General features: G+C 45.2%; 2 protein-coding genes across 3 annotated transcripts in view; one reads left to right on the forward strand and one right to left on the reverse strand.

Moving 5' to 3' along the window:
* Positions 1-47: 47 nt before the first annotated feature.
* Positions 48-13,257, forward strand: SLC23A1 (solute carrier family 23 member 1). The gene is made up of 14 exons (XM_055086906.1): positions 48-197; positions 324-481; positions 1,221-1,309; positions 1,480-1,547; positions 1,716-1,897; positions 2,029-2,149; positions 2,413-2,569; positions 2,890-3,037; positions 3,787-3,892; positions 4,145-4,274; positions 4,368-4,511; positions 5,006-5,101; positions 7,957-8,223; positions 11,489-13,257. The coding sequence occupies exons 1-13, from the start codon at positions 48-50 to the stop codon at positions 8,202-8,204; spliced, it is 1,797 nt and encodes a 598-aa protein (XP_054942881.1). The 3' UTR covers positions 8,205-8,223; positions 11,489-13,257.
* Positions 9,917-18,623, reverse strand: part of PAIP2 (poly(A) binding protein interacting protein 2) — a 20,404-nt gene continuing 11,697 nt past the window's right edge. For both annotated transcript variants that reach the window (XM_007114695.4, XM_055086787.1), the window contains 3 exons: positions 14,830-14,993; positions 13,264-13,443; positions 9,917-10,927 (listed from right to left, as the gene is read on the reverse strand). In XM_007114695.4, the coding sequence (XP_007114757.1) occupies positions 10,871-10,927; positions 13,264-13,443; positions 14,830-14,967 (375 nt within the window). In that variant the 5' untranslated portion in view covers positions 14,968-14,993 and the 3' untranslated portion in view covers positions 9,917-10,870. The remainder of the gene's footprint in view (positions 10,928-13,263; positions 13,444-14,829; positions 14,994-18,623) is intronic.

Raw genomic sequence — 18,623 nt, forward strand, 5'->3', positions numbered from 1 at the left:
TGTCACCAAGCAGGGGTGGGAAAGAGGCTTGATGGGGTCTGAAAGGGATGAGGTATCACCTGCCAGGCAGAGTGCCGGTGATAGGGAAGGGGGCCCACTCCACAGAAGCTGCAGGGATAACTTGGGGGCAGATTAGTAACCCCCAGAGAGGTGAGCATTCGCTCTGTGGGAATGCCTTATGGGAGTATCAGTCCTGGGTGGGCACACTGGCAGGGGCGGCACGGGCTCAGGCCCACTGAGGCAGGTGTGAGGACTGTGAGGGTTTCCCTGCCTCCCTGTGAGCTCCGTGGGCCCTGCCTCATGCACTCTCCCCACACCCCTAGCATTACCTGACCTGCTTCAGTGGCACCATCGCTGTGCCCTTCCTCCTGGCTGAGGCGCTGTGTGTGGGCCGTGACCAGTACATGGTCAGCCAGCTCATTGGTACCATCTTCACCTGTGTGGGCATCACCACCCTCATCCAGACCACACTGGGCATCCGGTGAGCTGCCCCACTCCCACCCCTACCCCACCCCCACGTAGACACACACGCAGTGATCCACTCAGCAGGAGCAGTCTCAGAGGACTCTTGTGGGACAAGAAAAGCTGCTATCTGCCCCCAACTGCTGCTTCTGCTTCCAGGCCAGCCTTAGAGCCAGGCAGCTGGGGTCCCACCCTGGAGCCCTGGTGTTCCTCAAGGAAAGGGAACGTGCCCTAGCTGGGCTCTCCTCCGTTAAGCCTTACTCTGGGTAATTGGGACCACTCACTCCCCTGCTGCCAGGGCTTGTGTGGGCCTCTTCAGTGGTCTGTCCTCCTGGGGGCCCCCCTGCCCCTGCGTGCAGAGTCCTAGGCCTGGGTGGCCTAAGGATGGTCATTTGTATGGTGGGAAGATGAAGGAAGGTTGTGAGTGGAGCTTGCATGCAGGAGCTGAGCTGTCCACTTCCGTGCACGTGGCCCCTCACAGTGCAGGAGCTGGTGCTGAGAAGGAAGGGGAGCAGGTTGTGAGCCAGGGGCTCCGTTTGTTTTCTTTCTTAGGCCCCCAAAATGTTACAGGGTCCTGCCTGGGGCCTCAGTGACTTCCCTCTGTTCTGCCCTTGCCCTTGTTCCTCTGTGTCTCTGTCCCTGTTTGTGATTCTCCCTGTGCCTCACTCTGTGCCCCTCTGTCCCCATCTCCCCTGTCTCTATGTTCCTGCCTCCCCACCTCCCACCCTGTCCCTGCTGCTCTGTGCCTCTCTTTCCAGGCTGCCGCTGTTCCAGGCCAGCGCCTTTGCATTTCTGGTCCCAGCCAAAGCCATCCTGGCCCTGGAGAGGTGGAAATGCCCTCCAGAAGGTGGGCACATTTCTGGGGGCTGCACTGGAGAGGGGATCCCCAGGAGCCTGGAGGTCTGGGCGACTGTTCCATGTCCATACCCCAAGGTGCCTTCAGGGCGGCATCTTTACTTTCTCTCTGTCTCTGTTCCCTGTGCGTGCGTGTGTGTGTGTTCCTGTCTGTGCCCCCAGAGGAGATCTACGGTAACTGGAGTCTGCCCCTGAATACCTCTCATATTTGGCACCCACGGATACGAGAGGTGGGTTTGCATGTGGGGTAGAGGAGACCTGGACTTGAGGGTGGGACTAGATGGGAGGGAAGGCCGCTGCTGAATTGGGAGATATGAGGACGTGGTCCAGGAACTTTTTTTTAACATAGAGGTCATGGCTTCTACATAGTGACTTATAGCTGATCTTTGCTTTTCCAGGTCCAGGGTGCAATCATGGTGTCCAGTATGGTGGAGGTGGTGATTGGGCTGATGGGGCTGCCTGGGGCCCTGCTCAGTTACATCGGGCCTCTTACAGTCACCCCCACTGTCTCCCTCATTGGTCTCTCTGTTTTCCAAGCTGCTGGTGACCGAGCTGGCTCCCACTGGGGTATCTCAGCTTGGTGAGTGGGCACCAGGCCTGATCCTTGCCCATCCCCAGTCCCTCAACCCCTTCGTGTCCTACCCCCTTAGCCCTGGCTCTTGCCCCAAGCCCGGCCTACCAGCCGTTTTCCCTTTGTGCTTCTTTCCCCAGCTCCATTCTCCTGATCGTCCTCTTCTCCCAGTACCTGCGAAATCTCACCTTCTTGCTGCCTGTCTACTGCTGGGGAAAGGGCCTCACTCTCTTCCGCATCCAGATCTTCAAGATGTTTCCCGTGAGGAGCTGACAGGCGGTTCGGGCTGGGACTAGGGCAGGGGCTGGACCTATGTCCAGGGCCAAGGGCAGGGGAAAGGGCAGGGGCAGCAGGGGAGCTAGAGGCAGAGATGAGGTCCTAGCCAGGGATGGGGGCTGGGGTCTGAGCTGGGGCTGGGGCACAGGCTCGGGCTGGGGCTAGGGCTAAGGTAGGAGCTGGTTAGCCTGGACCAAGACCTCCTGGGCCCTCAGTGCAACCCTCATCCCCCCACCCCCCCACTTCAGATCGTGCTAGCCATCATGACCGTGTGGCTGCTCTGCTATATACTGACCCTGACGGATGTGCTGCCCTCAGACCCCACAGCCTATGGCTTCCAGGCACGAACAGATGCCCGAGGGGACATCGTGGCTATTGCTCCCTGGATCCGCATCCCCTACCCCTGTGAGCAACTGCATCTGGGCCCCTCTGCCTCCAACTGAGACCATCAGTGAGGCCCCTGGTGATCCCAATCCAGCTGATGACATAAGAAGTATTAGCTGCACATTTATAGTGTGCCAGGCAGAGTGGTGGTGTACTCAAAGTCTCACTCCAGCTTTATGACTCTAAATGACCCCAAATAAGCTCCCACAACTGTATAGCTCCCATCCCAGCTTGAGATCTCTTTACCCCTTCCCTGTTCAACCCAAGTACTGCCTAGGCCACTCCCTGACCCACCTAGGAACACTCATTGCATCCATCCTCCCATCTGCCTGTTGATACAGGTCAGTGGGGGCTTCCCACAGTGACTGCGGCTGCTGTGCTGGGAATGTTTAGTGCCACATTAGCAGGCATCATTGAGTCCATCGGCGATTACTATGCTTGTGCCCGCCTGGCTGGCGCACCACCCCCTCCAGTGCACGCTATCAACAGGTATGCCCACCTGCCCTCTCCGGTGTCTCATCCCCTCAACGGTCACTCAGGAAGCAAACGTACGGACAGAATTGAATCCCAGATGTGGGGGACAAGGAGTTGGGCAAGTCGCTAACTCTCCAGGACGGGGTCTCCTTACTTATAAAATGTAGATGCTCTCATCACTCACTCTGTGTTGTGAACAGCTGAGGAGACAACGAAGTCTGAGGGAAACTACAGTCACCGACAGCCTTCCATGTGTCTAGCTCTTTCTTTCTCTCTTTATTTATTTATTTGGCTGCACCGGGTCTTAGTTGTGGCACATGGGATCTTTTTAGGTGCGGCATGCGGGCTCTTAGTTGAAGCATGTGAGATCTAGTTCCCTGACCAGGGATGGAACCGGGGCCCCCTGCACTGGGAGCGTGGAGTCTTCACTGCTGGACTACCAGGGAAGTCCCCATGTGTCTAGCTCTTGATGTGCGTTCTCTTATGCAATCCACTAATGGCTCTGTAAGACAGGTACTCTTAATATCCCCACCTTACAGATGAGGAAATTGAAGCCCAGAATCACCTAAGGATTAAGTGCCAGGGCCGTGGAACTAGCATTCAGACCTGGGCTCCTGGCTCCCAGACCCGCCTCTGGCCTGGAGTGGGGAGTACTATGGACAGATAGTTGCAGCTCACACAGCCCTAGAGACTCTGGCCAGGCTGGGAGGACACAAGCCAGGCTAGAGCATGGACTAAGGCCCCCACTTGCCCTTTTCTTACAGGGGTATCTTCACCGAAGGCATCTGTTGCATTATCGCAGGGCTGCTGGGCACGGGCAACGGGTCCACCTCGTCCAGCCCCAACATTGGTGTCCTGGGGATTACCAAGGTGCCGCAACTAGCCAGAGCAGCACGAAGCCGCGCCCCCATTCCATGTGCCGCAGGCCCCGCCCCAAACCTGTCCCTACTTTGACCTAGCCCCACCCTGCCTTTGACAGGCCTCCCCTGCATCATGCTCTGACCCATATGTACCTTGCTCTTATAACAGGCCCCGCCCACCCACCGCGCCCCTCCCCTCCCGCAACTAACCCCGCCCAACTTCACCCCCTGGGTCTAGCCCCACTCCTTGGCTCACTGGCAGGTGGGTAGCCGGCGCGTGGTGCAGTATGGTGCGGGTATCATGCTGGTCCTGGGCACCATTGGCAAATTCACGGCCCTCTTCGCCTCGCTCCCTGACCCCATCCTAGGGGGGATGTTCTGCACCCTTTTTGGTGAGTGTTGTGTGTGCTTTTGGGGCGTGGTCGCCGTGTGGTGGAGCCCACCCAGCCTGCGAGGAGCCTCCAGCGGTTCTTTTGTGCCCTCAGGCATGATTACAGCCGTGGGGCTGTCTAACCTGCAGTTCGTGGACATGAACTCCTCCCGCAACCTCTTCGTGCTTGGATTTTCCATGTTCTTCGGGCTCACGCTGCCCAATTACCTGGACTCCAACCCGGATGCCATCAACACAGGTGCCTCCACCTGTCCTACCTGTCTCAGGGTGGGGGAGGTGTGGTGGGCTCGACTCTGAGCATAGCCTCTTCCTTCAAAGGCTCCACACAGCCAGAGCCACAAATCCTGCCCATCTCTGGATGTTAGCAGCTGAGAGGCTTATTAACAGCTGTCCTTTACTAAGACACTTTCTGTGGACAGGAGTGAGCTTTACATATGCTCATTTAATTTTCACAACAGCTCCATGAGACAGATACTATTACCATCTTCATGTTACAGGTGAGAAGTGAGGTTCAGAGGGGTTAAATGATTTGTTGCAAGACAACAGCAAAACTGGGATTTGAATCCAAGGATGGGAGAGGCAGAGGTGTATAATCTTGAAAGTCAAGTTGTACTGTTCCATCTCTGTGCCTGCTCAAGGAAGTCAGCAGGCTGCACCAGTGGGGAGAAAGTCTCTGAGCTCTGTTCTCCAGATGGGGCCGTGACACTCATTAGCCTTTGGCCTATTCCACAGGCATTCCTGAAGTGGACCAGATTCTGACTGTGCTGCTGACTACGGAGATGTTTGTGGGTGGATGCCTCGCTTTCATACTGGACAACACAGTGCCAGGTATGGGTCAGCCCTGGGAGGGGAACAGAGAACTAGGTTGGACTTAGAGGCAGTCCAGCAGACGTCTCCTGAGCTGGAGCTGTGGCCAGGTCAGATGCAACGCCTCAGGCCCTGCAGGGAGAAGCAGGAACAGATGGGCCGGAGGGAGAGACCACCAGCCTGATAGAGGCACAGGCTTCCCTCTTAGTCTTGAAGAGGGTGTGGCTAGGAGAGTCATTCCGGGGCCCTGTAAATTGTTTCTTTTCCATTTCTTTGTTGCCACTGGGTTGAGGGTTGCTTTTGCTTTCTTAGAGTGGGACAGATGGAAATGTAGCATCAGTATGTTGGCAAAACTCACTCCAAATATGCCAGTGACTTGTCGTGCTGGCTACTAGAAGAGCCCCTAACATTTCTCTTTGGTATCAGGGCTTTTTACAGGGATCATGGAGGATACTTTGTGGGGTCCCTGAGAATCCTCCTGACCCATGTTTATGTGTCCAGTAAATATATAAAAACTAAATGTCACCAGGTGTTCTAACTAGTAATAAGAATAGTTAGCATTTACCAAACATTTATGGGTCAGGCATGGAGCTAAATGTCTCATTTCATCCTCAAAAACTATCCTGTGAGGCAGAGTCTATCAACAACATTTTATATGAGAAAAAAGAATCAGAGGTTAGGTGACTCACCGAAGGTCACAACACTTGCTGATTTAAAACGCTGCAAATTTGGGATTTAAACAAGTCCATCTGATGCAGTTAGTCCAAGGCCTGTGTCCCAGCCACTCCACCACAGTGCCTATGCTAGAGAGTTTCAGGGGAACTGTTAAGATCAAGGAAAGCTCCGTAGAGACAGGGGCTAGATTGCATCAGTCCACAGAGATGACAGATGGAGGATGATAGCTCTCCATCTTCTGCAACTTAACAGCCTAAACATAGCTGACCCCACTTGCTTTCCCCTCTCTGAAGACACAAGTGTCTATTCAGAGCACAGGAATCAGCGGCTGGCTATGCACAGCTGGTGGGTTAGAGTTTGGGCAGGGAAGGGCCAGGACTCCCTGGCACTTTCAGGGATTTTAGATAGCATCAGATGAGGGAGCTTTTGGTAGCAGCTATCACTTGGATGGATGGGTGATACCTGACCATGGTACCCCTCTCGCCACCAGAGGAAGCTGAGGTGGGACCTGGAGAAGCTCATCCTGTGGACATGAGCCAGGGAAGTGGCAACCTCAATGCCTAGGGAATCCATGGAGATGGAGGGCATCTGGGTGAGCAGCTGTACAGAGGGGTTTGTGATTTGGGCAGCTGGATTAAGCTACCCAGATGTTAACAGCCTCAGAGTGCCTGAGTTCCTCACATCTCTACCCTTCAACCCAACTGCCCATCAGCAACCATCCCTGCCAATGATCAATATATGTATTATGCTACATAATCTTCAACAGTCCTTCAATGTGCATGATGAGGAATCTGAAGCTCAGAGTGGTTAAATCACTTGCCTAAGGTCACACAACCTGGTCTCAAGCCCAGGTCTGGCTGGCTCAGAACCTTGTCCTCAGCAATGGAATTGAAGAGCTTTATTCTGTAGGATGGGTACATTTTGCTGATAGACCACTTTGCATTTGCTCTTACTCTTTACCTACCCACAGACCAACCTTAGAGGGGCAGTAAGTTTAGTTCAGCAAGTGCTACTGGAGCAAGCACGCCCTGAGTTAGACACTTAAGGGTAAAAAACGTTAAGCCAACAAGATAGAAAGTAAAACTGGGTTTAAAGCAATTTAGAGCAATAAGATGAATAAGCCTGGGCTGGAGTCATCTGGAGGGCTTCCTGGATGATTCTGGGTGGGGCCAAGGAGATTAGGACTTGGAGAAGCACTGGAGAAGGCAACACAGGTAGGGATGTGGAGGGGAGGCGAGGGAGTGCCGGGCTGGCTCTTGTGTCCTGGCAGTGGTGAGGAGTGGGGCCATCAGTCACCTCAGTCCTATGCCACAGCTGCAGCTCTTCTCCCTCTACTCTGCCCACCTGTGCTCTTTGTGCAGTCAGGCCCAGCTCAAACAGTACCTCCTCCAAGTGGTCTTCTCTAAGGACGCCAGCCCTCCCTCAGTGCCCTCTCCTCTGAGACTTTGGGACACATTTGGTTTCTCTACTCATGGTGCTTTTCAGCCTGGGCTGCCAACGCGTGGTAATCTTTGCACTAGATTTACACTGTCTCAGTCTTCGGTCAACCCTAGCCCTCTATGTGAAAACCTCAGAGAATTCACACATCCCTCCCATAACTCCTAAAGGAGATTTCCCCTAGTTGTAAAAAATCTCTCTTGTGTATCCCTACCACCAACAAAGACTTTACTTAGCTTGACTTTCTGAAGTTTGTATTATAAAAACAAGAGAGTTTATTTTCCAAATATGGAATCATAATATTGAATAATAATACTGATTACAGTGTTTCAAAATATAACTTCCTGCCCTCACAGCAGTCTGAGCATTATTTGGTCCCCACTGGCCCAGCAGACACCAGCCCCATACTCGAGATGTAGGCTGACAATTACTTAACCATCTGCCTGCCTTCTTGATCATAAAATTTTGTGTAATAGTGCCTATACACCTCCCACCAATGTTTCAAAGAAATTAGATAATGAAATAAAAGCACTTAGCACAGACCATGGCACACTGTAGATACACAATAGATACTAATTACGTATAACCAGTATCCCTAGAGCTCTAGCCAAGTTAGGAGCTGAGAGATCACAGATTCAACTTTTCAGGACCAGAGAATTGAGAATCAAGACAACTCCGGAAGTCTACCTTATGACTAGGTTATGGGAAGGGGAGGTAGCAGAGGATTGCTGGCTCTGGTAAGTGACCCCACTGTCCTCTTCCAGGAAGCCCAGAGGAACGAGGTCTGATACAGTGGAAAGCTGGGGCCCATGCCAACAGTGAGATGTCTACCAACCTGAAGAGCTATGACTTTCCCATTGGGATGAGCATGGTAAAAAGAACTGCCTTTCTGAAATACATTCCTATCTGCCCAGTCTTCAAAGGATTTTCTTCAAGGTCAAAAGACCAGCTTCCAGTTCCAGAAGATACCCCACAAAATACAGAAACTAGGTCTGTGTGCACCAAGGTCTGAAAAACTGCGCCCAGGAAAGGTAGGATGTCTGTTAGTCTGTGGCTTTTGTGGGAGGATTGAAAAATCACAACATTCTTATGCTTTAACCAAAGAGAAAACAAAGTACTCAGTTTCCATTTCTGTGACCTATTTGAATGTTTTCAATCAGAAGGCATACTGGGTAAAAAGTCAATATACATATGTGGAACTCCATAGCCATTTTATAGTGACAGTGGAACTTCCCAACAGGTGTGGGCCGGTAACCTTTTAGGAGGTTACAAGTATACTGAAATATTGATCCCTTTGGCCTTTGGTTATCTGGGCTGATACTGGGTCAACTGGAGCCCATGAGCCATAAACTCTAGCTACAGGCAGCCTCATCCTTACACTCCAGTATGATAAATTACACTTTATGACATAGAAAAGGTTGAGAAGTAACTGACATAGCACAAGAATAGGAAAAATCCTCTCACATAAGGTGCATTGTTTAAATAGTTGTAATAAAATAAAACCCCTACGAAAAAGAATGACTTCAGTTACCCTAAAACTATGCCACATAGGCCCAGATGGGGTAATAATGTGTTTCAAGCCCTTAAAAAAAAAATCAAAGTAGTTTTACTGTGCACATTGACTCAGACAGACAAGTTCCAACAAAGTGAGAGCTTAGCTTAGATGACTCCTTAATTGTAATAGGTCACTTAAATAGAACTTTCTATGTACCAGGGATTGTCTTAAGTACTTGATGTATATTAACTAATCACACAATCCTGAGATAGGCTAGTCTTTGCTCTTAATCGTTAGGTTACAATGCCTCTCTAATTCAAGTTTATAACCTCTAATTATACTGCATGATGATAATTTGGCAGTATGTGGAAATGAACTCATTTGCCCCCATCCAGGCTCAGAGAAGTGATCTGTAACCCTCATACACTTGGCAGCCTGCTGTGCCACTTGTGGTACTGAGCTGTTAGAGAACAGAAGGGACTGGTGGTATTATGGCTCTAAAAAGAATGAGAGCCAAGCAGGATCGTCTGGTTCAGCATCTTAAAAAACCTACCTGTTTATTAGCTTAGTAAGGTAGCTACTAAAAAACACCAGGCACAATTACGCACACCAAAGGACCCTAGGAAGAATGTGACCCAGAACTGACTAGATGGCCTGCTTAATCTTGAGCCCTCCAAGCTCAAGAAAAACACAGAGGACATTATCAACGACTGAGTGAGTAGGGCCGTGGGGCAGATTGTATGTGGAACCAGGAAATTGCTAGTTGGTTGACAGCCTATCCCAAATAAATATTAGCCACAAACCTATTATTAATTAGCCTGTGAGGGTGAAAAAGGGGAAGGTCCAGGTGAATCAAAACAGCAAACCAGTCCAATCAGAGCAGCAATGGTTTGTGAAGGGCAAAACTCAATGAAGGTTATACTACAGTAAGGTTACCATTATACTGGCCAGCCAGAAAGTTTCTTAACATGGATATATATAATTGCCTTGACACTGCAGCCTGAGGTGATCAAGGTGGGCTACGGAAGGGGCTATGGGATTTATTTTACTGCTGTATTTTGGACAGACACTTATATAACAACAAACTCGACACTATGGAATCTAATAATAAAGCCTGCTCTCTCGGCAAATCTTGCCAGCAGGGCTGTCCTGAGGGACTGAGCCCACGCTGAAGGAAGTATCACCACTGGAGAGTCTGTATTCCAGCACCAATAAACACAACCATCTGCTCAGTTCTACTATTATTTATTTTTTTAAATATTTTTGAAAAAATATAATTTTTTTACAATATTTTCAACTTAAACACTATTCACACTGAACACGTATGGCAGCTTAACCTACCCAAATAAGAAGTTTAAGAAGCCAAAACTGTTCTAGCTTTGTTAAAAGAAAAGTTGTGCTGCAGACTATTGTAGTGATGGTTAACAAAGCAAGGAAAAGCACCACTCAAATCATAGGTTACAATTTCTTTGTTCAATTGGATTATGGGTTGGTCAAATGTTAGACTTTACATAGGTAGAGCGTTGATGCAATGACTCCTTAGAAGAGGATGCAATTCTCAAATCACATACTTTCTCAGATGTAACATTAGGAGAATTCAATATTTCTTACATGGTAACATACCAGAAAAGCTAGGACTCTGGTTACTAAGGTTACAAGATAGTGAACCTAAGACATACTTGTTTATAAAAAATTATTTCAAATTAACTAACAAGCCTTCATCAGAAAAAGGAGATTCTTTCTGATGGGGACAAATGCAAATTTAAGTCTGAACCGAGAAATTAACTACTAGAACTTAAATTTACTCATTTAAAAAAAGTTTAGACATTAACAAGTATTAGTTAACCCTAAGGGACCAGTTTAGTCTCAAAAAGGACAATTCACTAAGATTTAGAGGTCATTTAATTTGGTGCTTTGACACAACTTGACTGGTGCTTCTTTCCTCGCTGTCTTCACATCAAGCCATGGGGCCAATTCTATTTTCAGTAAACGTTTGACAGCTTTTTACTTAATAACAGTCTCAGCACTTTTATTAAGCATGCAAGACTAACAAAACTTTGGCAATGCATAAGTGTAACACAGTGACAAGAGAGAGCTTTTACAATTAAGTCTTCTAATACTGCCTTCACAGTGTGGAAATTGTGCTACATCCACCAAAAGAGGGCCCCGTCTACTCAAATATTTTAGTACTTCACCCCAGGAACAAACTCCTTTGCATTTGGATTCAGATTGCTCTTGACCTGGAAAATAAGTACATAAAAAAGCAAGTTCATTAACAGATAAGCTTCAGATACTCAGAAGCATTCAACCCAGATCCACATGCAAAAACATCTTCCAAAAATATAAGACAAAGGCAAGAATTCAGATTATAAAGTCAAACTTAAAGTCAAAAAAAAAAAAAAAAAACCCACAGCAGGGAAAGGAGGAACCAGATGTAAGCTACGTATATTATACCAAATTTTATCAACTTTCTAAAGAGAAAGTAAAAATTGAAATTAAATTTGCTTAAGTGTAATCAGAAACTCACTAACTTCACATCAACTAAAGGAGTGTCTCAGAACACGGAATTCTGTTCATTTAACTATGATACTTGACTTGCTATTTAAACAGTTTCATACTATGCAAAAATACTAAACAAGTGTTGAAATGATGATAAAAGTGATTGGGGAATGGTTTATGGATTAATTTTACTTTATGATGCTCCTTGAAAATATGGAGTTGTCTTTCTACAACTGCTGTATTCTAATTCCCACAAAATATGGAGTTGTCTTTCTACAACTGCTGTATTCTAATTCCCACAGGTAGCATGGTATATAAGAGGAAAAGAAAACTGCATGGGGAGTCAGAAGACCTAAGCTGGAATCCCAGCTCTGCTAACTAACTTCTTATATAGGCCTGGATAAGTCACTCTCTAGGACTTCGTTTTTGCATCAGTTAGGGGAAGACTGGGCCAAAGCCTCTAAGAGCCTGAGAGACTTTTCCACCATTATTTTGTATTTCTAAATTTTTACTTTCCTAAGCAGATGTGTCAGCACATAGGGAATAGCTGGAAAATTTCCTCTACCACATCTTTGAATGCAACTTGATCAAGACAAAAAGAAACCAGGACGGATTCCAGGGCCTGAAATGTAGGCATGCTGGCAGGATTTTAGATAGAATCTGAGCCCCCAATATCACTTACTTCAAGACCAAAGCATATTAAACAACATGTTGGAGCAATAATTTAAGTTTCATAATTTATACACAACCATTCCCTTCTCTCAAGGGAAATATATCTAAACTTTAAAAGTCGGAGGTTTAAATTTAAAAAGCAGTGTTCTTGAATGTCCAATCTTTTGGCAGCTACAAAAGAATAAGAAGGAATTAACCTCAAATAGACTGAGTCAAACAAACCAGTTCCTAGACAATGGAAAGATACTGGGTCCAGTTAAAGTGATACATTATGCCCAGCAAAGGGCTTCCCTCCTCAGAGCAACCAGGATTATTTGTGGAGTGCCTAATGTAGCCATAAGCAAGCATATCCCAACAGACTATTCAGATCATGTATCTGCTTAATTGGGTTACTGTCATTTACTGCAGCAAAAGCTATACCACAAGTAAGTTTCAGTGTTCTCTATACAGCCTTTTAGAAAAATGGTTTCCAAATGCCTGACAGGGCAGGCTGGCGGTATCCTCTGGGAGTGCTTTTAAAAAATTAACATGCCTAGATGATTGATTCTGCAGGTCTGGGATGTTGCTGAGAAAATTTTTGTAATGCTTCATAGGTAATTATGACGTACAGCCAGGTTAGGAAATCACTGCACAATGAACAGAAGACAACTGCAAAAATTACTTCAGAGTCTAGGGGTAAATTCCAGAGAACAATCTTGTAGAAGCAACTAGACAGATTGTCCATATGGAAAGAAAGTTTAACATTCTGACTTTAAATTATTTTATCTTAATTTTAGCAAAGGAATCATTAGGTTTTACTCTAGTACTGATGCTTAGTTATCAAAATACCTGAAAAAACTTTTCACTACAAATAAACCATCAGCAATGAGACACTGAGAATAACTAAAAATATAAAAAGATTTGTGTTCCCTTTCTGCCAAAAGCTTGTAAAAGTCCTTATCACAGTTCCAAATGGAGTTAGGGTAACTCAATGAAAATCCTGGGTCAGGAAATAAAATCTCAAATTTTATCTTTCAGAAAAAATCTGTAATTTCACCAAATATTTAAGACAATTAAAGAGCAAAACCTCTCCATCAAGCTACTTTTGCATAGGCAAGTCACATGAACATCCTGTGTACTCCCTTTTGAATTAATGCTTTACGACATTTCCTAGGGCAACATAGTTATCATAACTAAAAGCAGTGGCAAGAAGTCTGTTAGTAGTCTCAGACTAGCTCCAGAGTGTTGCCAGAAGTCACTCCTTATCATAAGTGAGACCAGGAGGCCTCTGCTTCCATAGTAAGAAGCAGCAGAATTTCTGAAGGGGAAGAGATGTAGAACTCTTCTTAAAACAGATGGTTGCTAGCTTTTCCACTTATGCGAGAGATGAGCTAGGTTTTAAAAAGATGAAAAAATAACTCTTTACCACAAGATCTTCCAGGGAAGAGCCATCACTGATAACAAGGTCATTAAATTGGTCTTGGATTTGGTCCATAGTTTGTGGGAGATCTCGAGCTGGAATAAACCACTCATGTTCCTCTTCTTCTTCCAGCATTTCTTGGAAACAGCGTTCAATAAATTCTTCTTCCCATAACTCCTCTTCTATCTGGATTTATAATAAATAAAGGGTAATTTATAGCATACTTGGTAAGATGACATCACTAGAAAAGGCTTAAAGAATCTTGAACTAAACCATTTGAAAACATAATGTCATACCTTCCTCCTTTGTTTCTGTGCTAAGGAAAAAAAAAATCTTTTCCATAAGACCTGGAAAGATCTGTTAAGGGTTTTGCTATGTCTTTACTTGTCACAGCAGAATATTCTTTTTTTCCACTGAGGGTGGCAGGGAAGAAGTAACAAAGAAGTGTTCTCATGGAGGAATGTGTATCAGAATTACCTATGATACTTCTAAAACTATACAAACCCTAAATCCACTCAAAAATGACTGGAAAAACAAATCTTTGGGTAGGACTTCCCTAGTGGCACAGTGGTTAAGAATCCACCTGCCAATGCAGGGGACACGGGTTCGAGCCCTGGTCCGGGAAGATCCCATGTGCCGCAGAGCAACTAAGCCTGCGCCACAACTACTAAGCCTGCACTCTAGAGCCCGAGAGCCACAACTACTGAGCCCTCGCACCACAACTACTGAAGTCCGCACACCTAGAGCCCATGCTCCACAACAGGAGAAGCCACTGCAATGAGAAGGCTGCACACGACAATGAAAAGTAGCCCCCGCTCTCCGCAACTAGAAAAAGCCCTCATGCAGCAACGAAGACCCAACGCAGCCAAAAATTTAAAAAAAAAAAAAAAAAAAATTATTTGGAGGATAGGGTCAGCAACTAAACATTCTCACTGAAATAAGACTACATTGCTTTACTCTTGAATATATATAACTGGATATGGTGTAATCAAGCTGGCTACTAATTATCAAAGCCAGGATCAGAGAGAAACTAGATGAAAGGTAGAAACAAGTACCAGAAATATGGGAATAAAAGACATCTATCAACGTATGAGAGTTCTCTAAAAGAACAGTGGTGTCAGATTTTGAGGCTGATCAGAATGAGAACCTTACATGAAAAACAGTACAATCTGTACCCCAGTACCTGTGCCCATCTGCTCCTGATTCCAGCTCTCCTGACTTTCACTGCAATAGAACAATCTGACTGGTGTAAGGTAGTGGTTTCCAAACCTAATTGCTCACTGGAACCACCTGGGAGCTTTTAGAAAACACATTTCCCAGGCTCCACCCTAAATCCTTCTGAATCAGAATCTCTCGGTGGGACCCCGAAAAAAGCTCCCTAGATTATTTCAGTGAGCAGTTAAACCTGGTAGTAATCAGCATCCAACTAAAATAGGAGTGGTGGCACATAAATCCATGTATTTCATATATAAGGGACCAGGTGAAAAACGCATTTCAGGGAAAAGTACATTTATATTATTTGGCAGCTGTCACAGGCTACAATAAAAGAGCATGTTTATACACAAAACTAACTTGTCTGTTGAATTCCTCTTCATTTTCCATCCACATGTACTCTGCAAATGGATTGTCATCTTCATGAGAATGACCGTTAATAATCACATCTTCATTGATGATGCTTGGGCTAGTACTGCTGCGACTTGGATCTTTCATGGCTGGTGTTAGATATAGTTTTTAACCTTAAAAGAAGAACAATACAGTTAATCTAGTCAGTCATTCTTTCAGTTCTTAGTGAGCATCTATTATTACCAGCCATCATGATTAGGTATTAGATGTACATGATATATTAATGCACATGATAAACACAGCAATTGGAAAGCTTTGTTTTTCTCCTAAATGATTTTAATGTTTAAGAAATAGCTGAGAGGGCTTCCCTGGTGGCGCAGTGGTTGCGCGTCCGCCTGCCGATGCAGGGGAACCGGGTTCGCGCCCCGGTCTGGGAGGATCCCACATGCCGCGGAGCGGCTGGGCCCGTGAGCCATGGCCGCTGGGCCTGCGCGTCCGGAGCCTGTGCTCCACAACGGGAGAGGCCACAACAGAGGGAGGCCCGCATACCACACACACACACAAAAAAAACAGCAAATAAAAATCATGTTTAGCACAGAATACAGGATATTCAAGTAGAATTGAATAGTTAAGTAGCAATTATATGTGTGAGACGTACTAGAAATACTACTAACTTGTGTTTGAATGTGCTTCAGGTGACTAAAGTATTATCTATATATAAACGCAATTTTTTTTAAAGAAAAAAGTGTTCTCCATACATTTCACGAGCATAACAATGAAACAATGAAAAATCTGCATCAGCAAATTCTATAGTCTGAGAATCTCAAGGGACTCCCTCCCTCCTTGTTTGATGCCAACCAGTAACGAATAAAATATAAATAGTGCTTAGCCTAAAGGGCCCAATCCCTGCATTTGACATGTTTCTAGGTCAGCTTTTTGCCGATTATCACCTCATCAAACAACCCGTGGCTTTGGTATAGATCCCAGTGAAAGAGTCTATGAAGGACAGTAAATGAAACTTCACTGTCAAGTAATATTTGGGAAACAAATCATAATTGGAACCAGTAAAAATCAACTGGACCCTGGGCACTAATCTTACACCTTAAGATAGCTGAGGAAGGAACAACTGCTGATCAGATTTCTGATACAGCTAGCCAAGTGAAAAGCCAGAGGGGTAAGGATCATTTACTTTCAGAACGTTGACAGACCTACAATTACTGAGTACAAGGTGTTCTAATATAAGGTATTGTATCAGATTTTAAATTTTCTTCTATGACCTGTTCTTGATCCTTCTTAGACCACACTCTTTAGATTGTGTCGTGTGTTTTGCTATTTTAAAAAATTGAGTATATACTTCAAATACCATAAAATTTACAATTTTAAATTGGCATTTGTCAAAAGCAGTTAAAGGCAAATGTAGTAGCCAATGCCTGCAAAGAATAACAGTTGGGGCAAAAAGCCTGGGAGGAAAGGCTGGTGAAGGAGATGCTTTGGGAATAAAGGCTTTGAAAAGCTCCTGCATATTCTGGGAAACCTAAAAGGCCATGGGCATGTCCAGTGCTGGCAGCACGCTCAGAAAAGACCTAACAAGGCCCTACACTTTTCAGGCTTCAGGCTCTACACATAAAACGAAGGTTAAGAAAGAGCTGTAAACTGCGCGAGTGTTAAAGGTGTACTTCAGCATACATAAAAACCCATCTGCCAAGACTGGGAGAGTTTTATTTTCTGCTTAGGGGTATTAAAGGACATCTCTTGAAAATAACTAGCTGGGACTTCCCTGGTGGCACAGTGGTTAAGAATCTGCCTGCCAATGCAGGGGACACGGGTTTGATCCCTGGTCCGGGAAGATCCCACATGCCGCAGAGCAACTAAGCCGTGCACCACAACTACTGAGCCTGTGCTCTAGAGCCTGCAAGCCACAACTACTGAAGCCCACACACCTAGAGCCTGTGCTCCACAACAAGAGAAGCCACCGCAATGAGAAGCCCGCACACCACAATGAAGAGTAGCCCCTGCTCGCTGCAACTAGAGAAAGCCTGCGTGCAGCAACGAAGACCCAACGCAGCCAAAACTAAATTAATTAAAAATAAATAAATTTTTAAAAAACGAGAAAAGAACTAGCTGACAACTATGCTAATGGGACAGACTTCAATGGCCACACAAAAAATAATACAAGCTTTAAAAAAATTATTTCAGAAAGGTCACTAAACAAATAACAGAACAAGCAGAACAACCACCCTGGGGAGAGGGGAGAATATGATTTCCAGAGTTGCCATATAATAATCACAACGTTCAGTTCTCAACAAAAATTATGAGTCATGCAAAAAAATAAGATAGTATGGCCTATAAACAAGAAAAAAAGAAATTAATAGGCAGTGTCCCTGAGGAAGCCCAGACATTAGGTTTATTAGGCAAAGACTTTTAAATCAGGTGTTTTAAATGTCCAGAGAGCCAAAGGAAACCATGTACAAAGAACTAAAGGAAACCATAAAAACAGTAAATATCATCATCAAATAGCAAATATCAATAGAGACAAATTATAAAAAGAAGCCAAGTAGAAAATCTGGAAATGAAAAGTACAATAAATGAAAATTCTACTTGAGGGTTTATAGCAGATTTGAGCAGGGAAAGAATAAGCAAACTTGGTAAGTCAACTGAGATTATTCAGTCTGAGAAACAGAAAGAGAAAATAATGAAGAAAAATGAACAGAACCTCAGAGACCAGTAGGACACCACTACATGTACCAACATATGCATAATGGGAGTCCCAGAATGGCCCCAAACTCCTCCAACCTGATGAAATCTATGTTAGTCTACACATCCAAGAAGCTCAACAAACTCCAAGCAGGATAAACTCAAAGCAATCCACACCGAGACACACTGTAATCAAGTTATTGAAAGTCAAAGAGAGCATCTTCAAAATAAGATTAATAGCTGATTTCACATCAGAAACCAGAGGCCAGAAGGCAGTAGGAAAACATATACAAAGTGACTAAAAAAAAAACTAAGACATTCCCAGATAAGTAAAAAAGTGAGAGCTTATTCATCGCCAATAGACCTGTCCTATAGGAAGTCCTAAAGTGAGTCCTTCACGTTGAAACAAAAGAATACTAGCATTAACCTGAATTCATCCAAAGAAATAACAATGGTAACTACATAGGTAAATACAAAAGTCACTAATAATGTATTTTTTGCTTAATAACTCCTCTTTTTCTCTATATGAAACTAAATTGTTATTAGTTCATACTTGTTACAAACTAAGATGTTAGTTGTAATTCCCAGGGTAAGCACTAGGAAAACCATCAAAAAAAAAAAAAAATATAGTGAAAGGTGTATTGCTGGGGTGTATTATCATCCCATTCAGAGGCAGCCCAAAAGAAGCAGCTTCAAGACTCCAAGAGTCAATGAGCTCAGATCTATATATATCAGTCTCTTGTGGCTGAGAAAGTTCTTCTCTAGAACAAAACCAACCAAAACTAAAAGAGGAACTACTGGAAATACAACAGAAGTACCTAATTTGCTTGAGTGATGTCTGAGGTCACAAGGTAGATAATAACTCGACAAATACAGTTAAAAAAAATCTGGTAATTAAACCATACCAATCTGTTGCTATCTTATCTTTGTTCATGCTTCAATCCAAACCACTTTAAAACTGGCAGAAATGAACTGAGAAAGCCAATAATTTCCCTGCAATTTTTTTTTTTTTTTTTTTGTGGTATGCGGGCCTCCCTCCGTTGCGGCCTCTCCCGTTGCGGAGCACAGGCTCCGGACGCGCAGGCTCAGCGGCCATGGCTCACGGGCCC

This window comes from Physeter macrocephalus, chromosome 8, assembly GCF_002837175.3.
Source record: "Physeter macrocephalus isolate SW-GA chromosome 8, ASM283717v5, whole genome shotgun sequence".
Lineage (NCBI taxonomy): Eukaryota > Metazoa > Chordata > Mammalia > Artiodactyla > Physeteridae > Physeter > Physeter macrocephalus.